The following is a 16,217-nucleotide window of genomic DNA, read 5'->3' on the forward strand; positions in this document are numbered from 1 at the left end:
TCTTCAAAGGAAACACTATAGCGGCTGATTCGAGATCATGTGCAGGATAGTTCTTTTCGTGCGGTTTTAACTGTCTTGAGGCATAAGCTACAACTTTGCCTTCCTGCATTAGAACGCAGCCCAAACCATTCAAGGATGCATCACTAAAAATAATGAACTCTTTACCCGATTCCGGTTGAACAAGCACTGGAGCTTCAGTAAATAAAGTTTTCAATTGGTTGAAGCTTTTCTGACACCTTTCTGTCCACTCAAATCTAATATCTTTTTGAAGTAGATTTGTCATCGGAGTTGCAATCATTGAGAAACCTTTTACAAATCGCCTGTAGTAACCAGCAAGTCCTAGAAAACTTCGAACTTCTAAAAATTTCTCGGGGGTTTCCAATCAAGTATAGCCGAAATCTTACTCGAATCAACCCGTATTCCCGATGCCGAAACCACATGCCCCAAAAAGCTAACCTCGTGTAACCAGAACTCACATTTACTGAACTTTGTATGTGACAGCCCAAAATTGACCCTAGTCGGGAAGTGGTTTCGGGACCGCTAAACCGAGTCACCGAAAGGTTTGAATGTGATGTTTATTGTCTAGAATATGTAATCATGAATGTGTGAAAATTTCAAGCTTCGATTTAGTCGATTGCATGTGAATTTAGTCAATAGGACTTATATGAGAAAATTTTAAAATGTGATAGGTCAATGCATGAGGACCTATTAGTGCATGTGGAAGAAAAAGGGGACTTGCATGTCAAATTCCCCCTCCCTAATATGTAGTGGCCGGCCATGCTATGGGTGGAAACATGTCACCAACATGTTGTGTTAGTGATGTATGGTAAGGAAAATAAAATAATAAGCATGATAATTAAATAATGAAAGGAAGGGTGATGAAAAAAAAAGAAAAAAAAATAATAATGGTCTCATGCATACACCCCATTGCCGTGAGCTAAAGGAAGGAAAAAGAAAGGTTTTGTTCATCCTTTTTCAACCTCTTTTGACCGAAAATCCTAAGGAAGAGGATTAGGAGGAAGTTTGGCCATGCATGTAACTAGATTGAGGTATGTTTAATGTTATTCTTTGAGATTCATGTATATTTTAAGTTGTAAGTTCAAAATCTACCTAGCCATGGTTCAAAATTTGTTAAATGATGGAGATGACATTCGGCCATGAATGTTACGTTCTTGGTTGGTATTTTGATGTCTTTGGTGATGAGGTAAGGAGATGGTTGACTTTGGGTGTTTAATAAAAGGGTTTGGATGTGAGAGTGTGTGAGAAGTAGAAATGAGGAGTCTTAGCAACTCCATGAAGGTTCGGCCATGGTAGTTTGAGGATTAGAGATTTTATTTCTTGTTAAAAATTTGATGAATCCTAGTGTGTGAAGTGTTTGAACCAACTAAGGATTAATAGATGCATGGGTACAAAGTAGGAAGAATCGGCTACTATGGTTGACACCAATGCCGAATGTAAAGATGTTATAGTAAATAATGTATGTGATTTGAGTTGATAATGTGAAAAAGGATAATTAGATGTATTATAAATGATATAAAGATTTTAGAAATTATTTTGGTTAGGTGTGTGTATGATTAAGTATATTCGGCAATATACTTAAAGTGAGTACTTGATATTATATGGGAGTATGTATATTCGGCCACATGAGTAAATATATATAGGATGTTAAATTTGATTATGTATAATGGGCATTAAGATGTGGAACTTAAGAAATGTAGTCATATGTGGAATTACATGATGTTATAGTTGACATTGTACACACATACATCCATTCGGCCATCAACATGAGTAATTAGTGAGGATGGTTGCCGAATATACAAACATACATAAGCATGTGAAATTGAATCATGAATGTTTAACAAGATGGTTAAACTAGTGAATTATTGATTAAGCTCAAGGAGCTAAAGGAGGAGAATCAAGCAAAGGCAAAGAAAAGATCACTGAGTAGCCGAATTGGAACCGTCTTACCCAACACAAGGTAAGTCATTAAGCATGTAGTTGGTATTATTTCAAATGGTCATAATGTTTATGTATTGATGCTGAATGGAATGAATAAATATACATATATATATATGCATGTACGTATGTGATGATGAAATTGTTGAATGAAAAGAAAAGAGGTAAGATGTACTGAGTTGTTGATCTCGGCACTAAACGTGCGGGTATAACCATTTATGACCATGAGATTGGCGCTAAGTGCGCGGGATTAAATTGTACAGCACTAAGTGTGCGATTTGACTATGTTGCACTAAGTGTGCGAAATGAATATGATGCACTAAGTGTGCGAATTGACCATGCGGCACTAAGTGTGCGAGTTTGACTATGTAGCACTAAGTGTGCGATTTGATTACGTAGCACTAAGTGTGCGAGTTGATTATATAGCACTAAGTGTGCGGACTCAATATACATTCGTGAATCATTATGGACACTATGTGTGCGACACTATTGAGTCGATCGCGGACAGCGGATCGGGTAAGTGTCTTGAGTACATGGCTAATAGGTGCTATGCTTATACTTGGTGTTGAGCTCGGTAAGTTTGAACCTATGTGACAAATATACTTGAAGTCACGTACATAAAATTTATCGTAGGATGGGTGAAAGGCCGTTTAGTCGTTTGATTGTAACGAAAATAAATTGATTTATGAAAATGCCTCAATGTCCTATTGATGAGTATATGGAATGTGAATGCATGAATTGATATGAAACTGAATCGATAGGTTGGAGGAACTATGGTATGGTTCGGTATGGATGGAGTAAATTGTCTCGTTCCATTTTGTTTCCTCTTGTGATAATGTTATTGATGGATGGTAGTGCATTGCTTATGACTTACTGAGTTATAAACTCACTCGGTGTTTCCTTGTCACCCATTATAGGTTGCTTGGACTCATCTATTTTTGCGGGGTCAGGCCGTCATCGAAGTCATCACACCGGATAGCAAGTTTTGGTACTTTCTTCTTAGTTGGCTTAGAAGAACATTTTGGCATGTATAAGCTATTACGTTGTGTTTGAACTTTGGCATGTAAACTTTAAGCCATGCGAAAATGGCACGAATGTTCGATTGAGTTGGATCAAGGGTAGGCATGAAATGGACCTAGTTACTTTCGTAACAGATGCTGGCAGCAGCAGTGTCATGAGATTGAAAAATCACTAAAAATAGTAGGAGTAGAATTAATTGATGAATAAATTATGTAATCGAAGCTCGATGAGTCTGTTTTCATGAGGAAGTAACGAAAAGATCATATGGGCAGTATATTAAGAGATAATCAGATTTTTGTGGGACAGGGCCAGAACGGTTTCTGGATTATCTGCTCCAACTTTGGAAATTCATTATAAATTAACCAGAGATAATTAGGGGTCGTACCATATATGTACAGATTTCTCTCTGAGTCTAGTTTTCATAGAAACAAACGGCATCAGTATTGAAGCCCCGTACAGGGAGATATCCAAGTCGTAATGGGCAAAGGTCAGTGTAGTCGACCCCTGCAACATGGGAGACTTTGACTAATAAACTGTACTAATTGGCCCGACCAAAAATCCTAGAAAAAAATACATAGATGGGTACATGAGTCTAGTTTCTGGGAAAAATCACAAAACTGATTTTCGAGATACGAAACTCAAGATATGATTTTTGAAACGACTGGTACACAGATTGGGCAGTGTCTGGAAAATAAATTTTATAAGGGGTTAAAGTCAGTTAACACCTCGTGTCCGACTCCGGTGTCGGTTTCGGGTTCGGGGTGTTACATTGTATACAACTATTTATATCGTAAAGTCTGTAATACTAATTTCAAGTGCTCGGTATGCTCAATTTCATCACGAGAGTAGATCAGTATATCATCAATAAACACAACCACAAATCGATCTAAGTATTGTCTAAAGATTCGATTCATCAAATCCATGAAAATAACAGGTGCATTAGTAATCCTGAACATCATCACCAAAAACTCATAATGTTCGTATCTTGTTCGTAAAGCAATCTTAGGCACATCAGAATCTCTAACTCGCAATTGATAGTAACCCAATCTCAAATCTATTTTCGAAAACACTGAAGCTCCCTTTAGCTGATCAAACAAATCATCAATGCGTGGCAATAGATATTTATTCTTTATGGTCACTTTATTGAGTTGTCGATAATCAATGCACATTCTCATAGTTCGATCATTCTTTTTCACAAATAGAATTGGTGCACCCTAGGGAGAGAAACTCGATCGCGCAAATCCTCTATCTGTCAGCTCATGTAACTGAGCTTTCAATTCTTTTAACTCAGTAGGTGCCATTCGGTACGGAACAATCGAAATCAGAGTCGTCCTCGATACTAACTCAATGCCAAACTCTACTTCTCGAATAGGCGGCAATCCTGGCAATTCTTCAGGGAACACATCCAGATACTCGCACACCACTGGTACAGATTCAATCTTCTTTTTAGTTACTTTACTATCAAGCACATACGTAAGATAAGCTTCACAACCCTTTCTCACATACTTCTGAGCCCATACAGAAGATACCACTGTGGGTAAACCATTCAGATCAGTCGACTCAATTCGGATTATCTCATCATGCTGGCATCGCAAATTAATAGTCTTTCTTTTACAATTCACCACTACATCATGTACTGTTAAACAATCCATTCTCAGAATTATATCAAACTCATCAAATGGCAATAGCATTAAATTAGTTGGGAAACACAAATTTCGAATCATCAGGGGGTAGTTCTTACACACTTTATCAACTAACACACATCGGCCCAGAGGGTTTGATACCCAAATCACAAACTCAATAGACTTAACAAGCAAAGTCTTACTGGATACTAATGTTTCACCCAGATAAAAATGAGTTGAACCGAGATCAATTAAAGCAATCACACTAATATTATAGAGAGTGAATATACCGATAATAACATCAGGGGATGAGTCTCTTCTCGAGCGGGAATGGCATATGCTCTGGCAGGGGCATGAGTCTCGGATCGAACTGCTGGGTCCGAAGCCCCTCTTTGAGTACCATTCCTACCTCACGTGTTCCTAGGTGGTCTACCTCTAGCTGCAACACCACTCGGTCTCACACTCTAAACATTATCTTTTTCAACTGGCTCCGGGCAATCTCGAATGAAATGATCTCGTGAACCACATCTATAACAGACTCTATTGTTATACTTGCCCCAACATTCACCCACATGCCGCCTTCCACATTGCTGACACTCGGGTTTATTTGATCGAGTATTACCAACACTGGCAATCAAAGTGGCTTGTAAACTCACTGGTGGCCAATCTCGTATAGAAAGCCTGGCAGTAGTCTTAAATCGGTTGCTATCATCTCGAAACTTCTTTGATGCTGGCTAAAAAGTCTTACTCGTTGATCTCTTGCGGAAATCTCTAGCTTCGAACTCAACTTTTCTTTTCTCTTTCCCAAGCTCTTCAGCTTTACAAGCTCGCTCGACAAGTACTACGAACTCTTTTATTTCAAGTATGCCAACAAGCAATTTTATGTCTTCATTCAGCCCTTCTTCAAATCTTTTACACATAGCAGGTTCAGTCGAAACACACTCTTGAGCATATCGACTGAGTCTCACAAATTTTCGCTTGTATTCCGTGATAGTCATATGACCCTGTTTAAGCTCGAGAAACTCTTTACACTTCTGATCTATAAATCTCTGGCTGATATATTTCTTACGGAATTCAGTCTAAAAGAATTCCCAGGTGACCCGTTCTTTCAGCATAATCGAAACCAAAGTATTCCACCAATGATAGGCAGAATCGCATAACAAAGACATGGCACACTTTAGACACTCATCAGGAGTACATGATAGTTCTTCAAATACTCAGATAGTGTTATCGAGCCAAAATTCAGCCCTATCAGCATCGTCATCATCTGTGGCCCTAAATTTTTGGGCCCATATTTTCAAATTTTATCAACAGGGGGCTTATTTAATCTCACAGGATCAATAGTAGGAGGTACCACAGGCATCGGAGGTGGATTATTCGGGTTCGGGGGTTGTTGAACGGGCAGATTTGTCTGAATATATCGAGTAAACCACTCATTCATCATATTATAAAAGGCTTGTTTACCCTCATCATTATGGTTACTTGCATTCGGCCGAGAATCAACCTGCGTTGTCCCTTAAGCGGGAGCAGGCGTTACACTCTTGACATCGTCCACTACGGCTCGATGGGGATCAGGATCCATTTACTATACGAGAAACACATTTCAAGTGTCAAAAGTCATCACACTATCACAATATAATTTATGGCATGTGTAGCAAAACTCAAACACGCTACGTTAATCTGAGAATCGACTAAACCGTAGCTCTGATACCAATCAAATGCAACACCCCTAACTCGCATCCGTCACCGACGGGGTTACGAGGTATTACAGAAGAAAAACATAATACTCGTACAATCACATAATTCCATAGATCTTATTGGTAAAATAAATTTATTAAATTATTAATCACACTGTATGCATGGATTATAATTCCCAAGTTCAAACAAATTCAAATCAAATATTAAACCTTTGACTTTATAATTATTTATAAGTATTATTTAACCAAATAAAACATTTCACATAGCTTACTATTCAAATCATGTGTAGCATTAAAATTGGCAATTACAAAAAAAAAAGAACATACTTGACAATTCATTTAAAGACCAGACACGTTTATTTGCTAATTACAAAGCTATGTGCATTTGATCATTTTAATATAACCAATTTTAAGAACACATACCAACCACTAGTGTATTAAATTCCCATGCCATCTATCATTTTTAGAGTATAACAACATAATTAAAAACACCACTTATACTTTAAAAATAATTCACATCCTATAATAGCATAGTAATGCATCTAAATATCATAATAACTTGATATATCTCAATCAATTCATATAACAACAATGACTTATGTGCAAATTCAAAAGTATATATGTTTTGTTAATTAACACCCTATAGCCGAACATATATACATATCAATTATGCAAATTATAATCTATACTTATCAAATAGATTTAAATTGCAACTAAACCATCAAACCAAACATATCAAAACATCTAACCAAGAAGATTTTAAACCAAACATAACATATAATAACTAAGCCAATTTCGCATGGCTTAAATACACTTTTCATTCAAAATGGATTCAAAATATAGAATAGCTTATACATGCCATAAGTTTAAACTTAAGCTTTCAAAGGTACCAAATTATAAACGATAGTATGACAGCTTTACTAACGATCCCCGAGCACGTAATGATTACCAAAACCTATGAATCAAAAACAATTATCCAAACACAATATAAGCTAATTTAGCTTAGTAAGTTACAAGCAATTAAACTCTAAAATTAAACTTGATATCTCAAACCTATCTTTAGAGATAAAGACGGGCGTGAACTTTTTGTACGTCGTATGTCTACTTTTTTTGAAACATTTTCAGTTGTTTTGGTAGACAGAGACAAAATTGTTAGAGCGGATGTCCCTTTTAGAAGGGCAGAATCAAAGTATAGTGTCGAACAAGTAGGTGTAACTGTTGAGTTCTATGGCGGCGAACTCAATAGAGTGAGTTATAGTGATCCTGCTACTATGAAAAAATATGCTAGACGTGCTCAATTGGGTGAAATTTTTGAATTAGATCGTGCTACTTTGAAATCTAATGGTGTTTTTCGTAGCAGTCCGAGGGGTTGGATTACTTTTGGGCATGCTTTGTTTTCCTTGCTTTTCTTCTTCGGACACATTTGGCATGGTGCTAGAACCCTGTTCAGAGATATTTTTGCCGGTATTGATCCAGATTTGGATGCTCAAGTGGAATTTTGAGCATTCCAAAAACTTGGATATCTAATTACAAGAAGACAAGTAGTTTGATGCAAGATTGCTTTGTTATTTTTCGCTTCTACTTCTATTTGTGATTTGCCATAGGCTGCTAGAAAAATCTTGATTTAAATCGCTGCCTTTTCTTTGATTCTTGTTCTTTCTTTATTTGGGAGATAATTCCAAATAAACAGGTACGGAAGCTATAATTGTAAACCATGATCGAATTTATGGAAGCATTGGTTTATACATTCCTCTTAGTATCTACTCTAGGGATAATTTTTTTCACTATCTTTTTTCAAGAACCGCCTAAAATTCTAACTAAAAAAATGAAATGATTTTTCATTATCTCAATTGAAGTAATGAGCCTCCCAATATTGGGAGGCTCATTACTTCAATTAGTCCCCGTGTTCCTCGAATGGATCTCTTAATTGTTGAGAGGGTTGCCCAAAACCAGTATATAAGGCGTACCCAGTAAAACTTACAAGTAAACCAGAAATAGAGATGGCGACTAAGCTTGCTATTTCCATTATTATATAATTTCAAGATCACAATGGGTCTATGATAAGATTGTTTATTTACAGCAGAATGATATACAAAGTCAACAGATCTCACTGAATACAAAATAAGATTTATGGCTACACAAACCGTTGAGGGTAGTTCTAGATCTGGTCTAAGACGAACTGTTGTAAAGGATTTTTTGAAACCATTGAATTCGGAATATGGTAAGGTAGCCCCTAGATGGGGAACGACTCCTTTGATGGGTGTTGCAATGGCTTTATTTGCAATATTCTTATGTATTATTTTGGAGATTTATAATTCTTCCGTTTTACTGGATGGAATTTCAATGAATTAGATTCACCAGAATCACGAAGCCTCTCGTTTCAATACAAAAATTGAAACTTTTAGTTCTCAGATTTTTTAGCCCCATTCTATTTCAGTAGTTCGACTGTGAAATTTATTTGTTTCTGTATTTCTGGAATATGAGTGTGAGACTTGTTATATTGATTCTATTGATAGTACAAAAAATGGGTCTGTCATCTTGATCGAGATAGTTTTATCCTGTCGGATAGTCATTCTAGTATCTGGAGCATGGAATATATGAAATGGATCACAAAGTATTTGAACTATGATTCATACTTAATATTCAAACCTCGCGGCAGGACTCAAAAAAAATTCGAAGAAAGAGTTATATTATTTATAAATCGAAAGATTTTTTATTCTTTCAAAGTCTCATTTAGTTTATGCTTATTTTGATCAAAGGGCAAACCTTTCTTTTCTTTGTATTTTTATTTATTATATCTATTCTATTGATTGAATAAGTGATGATCCAATGGTTCTTACTCAGAATCTTTGGACTTAGTTTGAAGGTTTTATTGAATCATCGCGGTTCTGGTATGAATCTGAAGTTTCAATTGATTCATAGGGTCTTAACAAGAGAATTCCTATCAAAAAGAAAGAAAAAAGAATAAAGCCACATTTCATATAAAGAACAAATCAAAGCAAAGAAAAAGAAATAAGTAGGTAAATAGAAGATTTAAGAGGCCTATAATGATCAACATAAAGACGACTGCGCCGACTTGATTTTTTGGCATTATAATTACAACTACAAAAAAGAGCTTTCGGATTTTAACTCTTTTGTGTCTTCAGATAAAATTGAATGAAAAGATTAAGAAGTTTCAAACTTTCTATTCCAAATCTGTTTCAGCTAATACTTGGGTGTTTTTGTTTGAGCTGTACGAGATGAAATTCTCATAAACGATTCTCGGGGGGGTCCTCTTGGTTTACCTATCTCAATAAAGTCTATGATTGGTTCGAATAGTGCCTCGAAATTTAGGCTATTGTAGATGATATAACTAGTAAATATGTTCTTCCTCATGTTAACATATTTTATTGTTTAGGAGGAATTACGCTTACTTGTTTTTTGGTACAAGCAGCTACAGGATTTGCTATGACTTTTTACTATCATCGAACAGTTACTGAGGCTTTTGCTTCTGTTAAATACATAATGGCTGAAGCTAACTTTGGTTGGTTAATCTGATCAGTTCATCGATGGTCGGCAAGTATGATGGTCTTAATGATGATCCTGCACGTATTTTGTATCTATCTCACTGGTGATTTTAAAAACCTCGCGAATTAACTTGGGTTACAGGCGTGGTTTTGGGTGTGTTGACCGCATCTTTTGGCATAACAGGTTATTCCTTACCTCAAGACCAAATTGGTTATTGGGCAGTCAAAATCATAACAGGCGTTCCGGAAGTTATTTCGGTAATAGGATCACCTTTGGTAGAGTTATTTCATGGAAGTGCTAGTGTGGGACAATCCACTTTGACCCATTTTTATAGTTTACACACTTTTGTATTACCCCTTCTTACTGTTGTATTTATGTTAATGCATTTCCTAATGATACGTAAGCAAGGCAGTTCTGGTCCTTTATAGAGAATATAGACCATAGCTATATTGTAACCAATAATTTATCTTATTACTTGGGGGAGGAACAATAGTATTTCATTGCTACAAATATGGATTATTGAAAAAAAAATAAGACATGCATTTGGATATTTCCTTTCAACTACGACAATATTCTAGTATTTATTTGATATGACATGAATAGTTGAAGGGAATTCCCCGAAGAGAAAATGGATTATGGGATTGTGTGACTTGAACTATTGATTGGGCCGTGTAGAAATATGCCTTTATCTGCGACATTGGAATTCACAACCAAATGTGTCTTTGTTTCAACCACTGTGTAAGCCCCATACAAAGGATAGGCTGGTTCGCTTGAAGAGAATCTTTTCTATGATCAGACCTGACGATGTTGTGTATAAATAGGGCTCCGTAAGATCCAGTAGAATAAGTGATTTGGCATAACCAAAATTAGATTTTAGTTTTTCTTTTTTACTTTCTTATCTTAATAGTATGAAAATGCATTCATTTCTTATGCATCGACCCGATTTAATTATACTATCAGCGTGAAACAAGGGATCTAAAGAAGAGTAAAGGCTAGACTATATTAGTAACAAGTAAATCCTTTGTATGTAAAAATTCTCGATATATTTTTGGGATAAAGGTGAATCGCAAGGCCTAAGACGACCCATAAAGCACTTGATCACGATCAACTTTGTACGCCTACTTGGGTATTGAGCATTTACCTGTAAAAATGAAATTCCTTGGAATGTATAATTGCAACTCTGTAAAATGGAATCGGGTAACGTTTTTCTTACATATGGAACCATTCATATATGTGGGGATAACATATAGACTTATTTTAAACATATAGAATATAGATTTATTTTATAGGTATCCGTTTGTATCCATTTGATTCGATTGACTTTTGCTTGAGCCGAATGATGAAAAATCATCATGTCCGGTTCCTTTGGGGGATGGGTCTAGAAAAATTCACCTATCCTAATAACAAAAAAACCTGACTTGAACGATCCTGTATTAAGAGCTAAATTAGCTAAAGGTATGGGTCATAATTATTATAGGGAACCAGCATGGCCCAATGATTTTTATATATTTTTCTAGTAGTAATTCTCGGTACTATTGTTTGTAACGTGGGCTTAGCGGTTCTAGAACCTTCAATGATTGGTGAACCCACAGATCCATTTGCAACTCCTTTGGAAATATTACTTGAATGGTATTTCTTTCCTATATTTCAAATACTTTGTACAGTACCTAACAAGTTATTGGGTGTTCTTTTAATGGTTTCAGTACCCGCGGGATTATTAACAGTACCATTTTTGGAAAATGTTAATAAATTCCAAAATCCATTTCGTCGTCTAGTAGCGACAACCGTTTTTTTGATTGGTACTGCAGTAGCCCTTTGGTTGGGTATTGGAGCAACATTATCGATTGATAAATTCACAACTTTAGGTCTTTTTTATTTTGAATCAATTAAAAAAAATCATGATGTGCGTATCTAGGGAGTAGTCACTTCAAACGCAAAGTGAATTCTCCGTAGATACATTTATTCAATTCTGGTCCGAATCTATGGATTGTGCTGAAGGTTCAAAATCCATTGGATTAAAAATTTTGATAAATCAATTTCGAAATGCTTTTTCTACTTCTTTTCTAGAATGCCCAATATTTGTTTTACATCTTCTATGCGAAAGTGTTCAATTTTCATAAGGTCTTCTCCACTGTTATTCGAAAGGTCCTGGGAGGCAATTATAGATCCTGGGAGGCAATTCTGATTGGTCAATAAAATATATTTTAATGCTATTTCTTTTTTCTTTTTTGTTAGTTTAACTAATCTATCATGAAACGGAAAAAAGGTAAAGTAACATCGTGTTGATTGTTTTCTAAATGTAAGTTTTCTTCTTCCGTATGTAGAAAAGGAATAAATAAATCAATCAAATTGCGAGAAGCTTCATGAAGTGCTTCTTTCGGAGTTAAACTTCCATTTGTCCATATTTCTAGAAAAAGTATCTCCTGTTTTTCATTATCATTCCCATAACAATGAATACTATGATTCGCATTTCGAACAGGCATGAATACAACATATATAGGATAACTTCCGTCGTGAAAGTTCTTTGGCGTTTTTATACTATATCCTCTATTTCTCTCGATTTGTAATCCAATACACAAATCAATTGGTTCGGTTAGGCTGGCTACATTCTGTGTATTATCAACGATTTCCACAGAAGGTGGTAAGATGATGTCTTGAGCAGTTACATATCCGAGACCCTTGGCACAAATAAAGGCGTTACGAGTTCCATACAAATTCCCTCTCAATACAATTTCTTTCAAATTCATTAAAATTTCATGGACTGATTCTTGAATACCTACTATGTTAGAATATTCGTGGGGTATTTTCTCAGATTTTGCACGTGTAATGCATGTTCCTTCTAGTTCTCCAAGCAAAGCTCTTCGCATCTCAATGCCTATTGTGTCGGCTTGGCCTTTCATAAGTGGAGACAGAATAAACATCCATAATAAAGGGCTTACTATCTGTTCTTGATTCAACACACTTCCATTGTCGTGTCCGAGTCGAAGTAGAGACTTTTACTTTCTCTCGAACCATAGTAATATTATTTTATTTGATCAGATCATTGAATCATTTATTTCCCCTAAAATCTCATTAGTGTTTATTTCTACACACGTCTTTTTTTAGGGGGTCTACAGCCATTATGTGGCATAAGGGTTACATCCCGCATAAAACTTAAGAGTATACCACTTCTACGAATAGCTCGTAATGATGTATCTCTTCCGAGACTAGGACCCTTTATCATAACTTCTGCTCGTTGCATACCTTGGTCTACTACTGCTCGAATAGCATTTCTTGCTGCGGTTTGAGCAGCAAAAGGGGTCCCCCTTCTTGTACCCTTGAATCCATAAGTGCCAGCAGAGGACCAAGAGATTACCTGACCCCGTACATCTGTAACAGTAACAATGGTATTGTTGAAACTTGCTTGAACATGAATAACTCCTTTTTGTATTCTACGTGCACTTTTTTGTGCACTACTGCGCCCATTCCTATGTGAACCAACTTTTAGTATAGGTTTTCCATATTTTATCATTTCATAAAGATAAGTCAGAGATATATGGGTATATCCATTTCATGTCAAAATAGATTTCTATTTTTATTTGTTTATCGCTTTCTTTAAGATTAGTTTCTTTTCTTTCAGGAGTTCTTTTTAGGATAGAAAGATTATCCTTGTCTTTGTTTATGTCTCGGGTTAAAACAAATTATGATAATTCGTCCCCTCCTACGGATTAGGCGACATTTTTCACAAATTTTACAACGGAAGCCCTTATTTTCATAGTTGTTATTCCTTAATTTTTCCGAATTCGCTTATTGGAAGAAAATAAGTTTCTTGAAATTTGAATTGGATCCCCCCGAAAGAAATCTTGAAGTTGAAAAAACTACCTAATCGTTCGAATCCTTGTTGTGAAGTCTATAAATTATACGCCCTCCTGGTTGAATCATAAATAGTTCACTTTTGTTGACTCTATCCCACGTTGGTAAAACTCTCTCGAAACATAACCTAAAATCAGATCTTCATTGTCTAAAGGAATCCGGAGTGGGAGTGATTTACTAATTAAATTAAACCTTCATGAATCCATTTTTTTGTTCTTTTATTCCAGGTAAAACTTCCTTGACGTATCAACTACCGTAGGGCAAGAGGAGTTCTATTAGATAACTCGTGCTTTTCTACAAATGGAGAGTTTCAGATACAATTCGTATACTAGACAGATTACCATATATAACACAAAATTTCTCCATCGATTCCTTCTAGTTGAGCCTCCTGATCTGTCATTATACCCCGAGAAGTAGAAAGAATTACAATCCCCATACCGCCTAAAATCCTAGGAATTTGTTGATAGTTAGAATAGATTCGTAGACCTGGTCGACTGATTAGTCGTAAATTTAAAATATTCCTATGTGGTCATTTTCTATTCCTTCTATGTCGTAAGGTTAAAACCAAAAAATATTTGTTGCGTTCCCGATGTTTCCTTACGTTATTGATAAAACCTTCCCATAAAAGTATTTTAACAATGTTTTTAGTGATGTTAGTAGATCCTATTTGAATTATTCCCTTTCTATTCATATCAGCATTTCGTATAGAGGTTATTATGTCAGCAATAGTGTCCTTACCCATGGTAAACTAAAATTTTTGTTACTCCCAAATTTTGATATAACCAACGTGGTCTTTTTTTTTTTACTTAGTAAAGGTATATACGTGAGACACAATCTACTAATTAATCTATTCCATTTAAATACTGTAAATACTCTAACTATACTTGGGTCTCATCTTATAATACCTCGGGAGCTAATAAAACTATTTTAGTGAAATTTAACTGTCTCAATTCCCGGGCGATCGCACCAAAAATTCGAGTTCCTTTTGGATTTCCTTATTGATCAATGACAATGGCAGCATTGTCATCATATCGTATTATCATCCTGTTGTCGCATTTGAGTTCTTTACGACTATGTACAATTACAGCTCTGATCACTTCTGATCTTTCTAGAGGTGTATTCGGTACTGCTTCCTTGATCACAGCAACAATAATGTCACCAATATGAGCATATCGGTGATTACTAGCTCCTATGACTCGAATACACATCAATTCTCGGGCCCCACTGTTATCTGCTACATTCAAATGGGTCTGAGGTTGAATCATTTTTGAAATCTCTTTTTTCAATGTAACAAAGGACGAAGAAAAAAAGAAATATTGTTTGTCAAAAAAAAAAGGAAACTCGCAATTGTTTTTTTATTCCCAAGACAAGACTTCTTTCTTTGGTTCTATATTCCTATCCTGAAATAATGAATTGAGTTTTTATAGGCATTTTTGACGCCGCTATTGAAATAGCCTTTCTGGCTATATTTTCGGCTACTCCACTCATTTGATAAAGTATTCTACCCGATTTAACGACAGATGCCCAATACTCGGGAGATCCTTTCCCCGAACCCATATGTGTTTCTGTAAGTCTTACCATAATGGGTTTGTCTGGAAATATACGTACCCATATTTTTCCACCACGGTGTACATTTCATGTCATTGCGCGGCGCCCCGCTTCTATTTGTCTAGATGTAATCCAAGTGGGTTCAAGTGCTTGAAGAGCATATCTACCGAAACAAATCCGATTACCTCGATAAGATATCCCCTTCATTCTTCCTCTATGTTGTTTACGAAATCAGGTTCTTTTGGGGTTATAGTTGATGGTTGTTGTTTATGAATTCCATCTCTACTACAGAACTAGACATGGGAGTTTCTTCTCATCCAGCTCCTCGCGAAAAAAAAATGAATAAAAAAATATTTAATTCTTAATCTTAAGATATACATGTAGTTAATGAATAATTGAATTTTGGGATTCTTTGCTTTGCGATTTTATCTGATCTATTAGAAATTTGTATATCTTGTTTGGATCTATTGGATATATATATAAGTATAAGGAATTAAACACGGATTCTATTTCTAGATAATGTCTTATCTTGGTTTTGTTATAATGTTATAACGAATCTTTATTTTGTTTTTTATCATATTCATATCAGATTCAGATCGACAAAAATGAACAATCAAATAAAATAAACTCAAATTTTCGCAGGCGAATATTTACTCTTTTCTAGTTAGTTGTCGGGTTAACCCATGACCTCTTAGAATCAGAATAAAAAGAAATGCAGTGGTCTCTGGTTTGTTCTGCCATCCTCCCGATAAATCATTAGGATTCGTTTTCAATAGAATCCTCGCATTCACGGGTTCTGTCGTCCCCATCGCTCTCGATTAATGCTTAGGTCTGAATTCTCCAATGGAGCCTTAATTTAATAATTTAATAATTAATATTTATTTAATAAAATAAAAATAAAATTTCTTCTTGAGTCAACCTTCTCAGTCTTTATTGACTTAAGTTAAGGCTCTTGATTTTTTCTTCAATGAACAGATATTCATCTAATTATTGATGAATCTCTATTGATGCTCTA

At 35.5% G+C, this 16,217-nt stretch overlaps 1 protein-coding gene and 1 pseudogene across 1 annotated transcript; one reads left to right on the forward strand and one right to left on the reverse strand.

Moving 5' to 3' along the window:
• Positions 1-7,392: 7,392 nt before the first annotated feature.
• LOC121229162 (photosystem II CP47 reaction center protein-like) lies at positions 7,393-7,811 on the forward strand. The gene has a single exon (XM_041112595.1). The coding sequence runs from the start codon at positions 7,393-7,395 to the stop codon at positions 7,795-7,797; it is 405 nt and encodes a 134-aa protein (XP_040968529.1). The 3' UTR covers positions 7,798-7,811.
• A 3,936-nt stretch (positions 7,812-11,747) lies between these two features.
• Positions 11,748-13,313, reverse strand: LOC121228946 (DNA-directed RNA polymerase subunit alpha-like; annotated as a pseudogene).
• Between the last annotated feature and the right edge of the window lie 2,904 nt (positions 13,314-16,217).

Source organism: Gossypium hirsutum, chromosome A05, assembly GCF_007990345.1.
Source record: "Gossypium hirsutum isolate 1008001.06 chromosome A05, Gossypium_hirsutum_v2.1, whole genome shotgun sequence".
Lineage (NCBI taxonomy): Eukaryota > Viridiplantae > Streptophyta > Magnoliopsida > Malvales > Malvaceae > Gossypium > Gossypium hirsutum.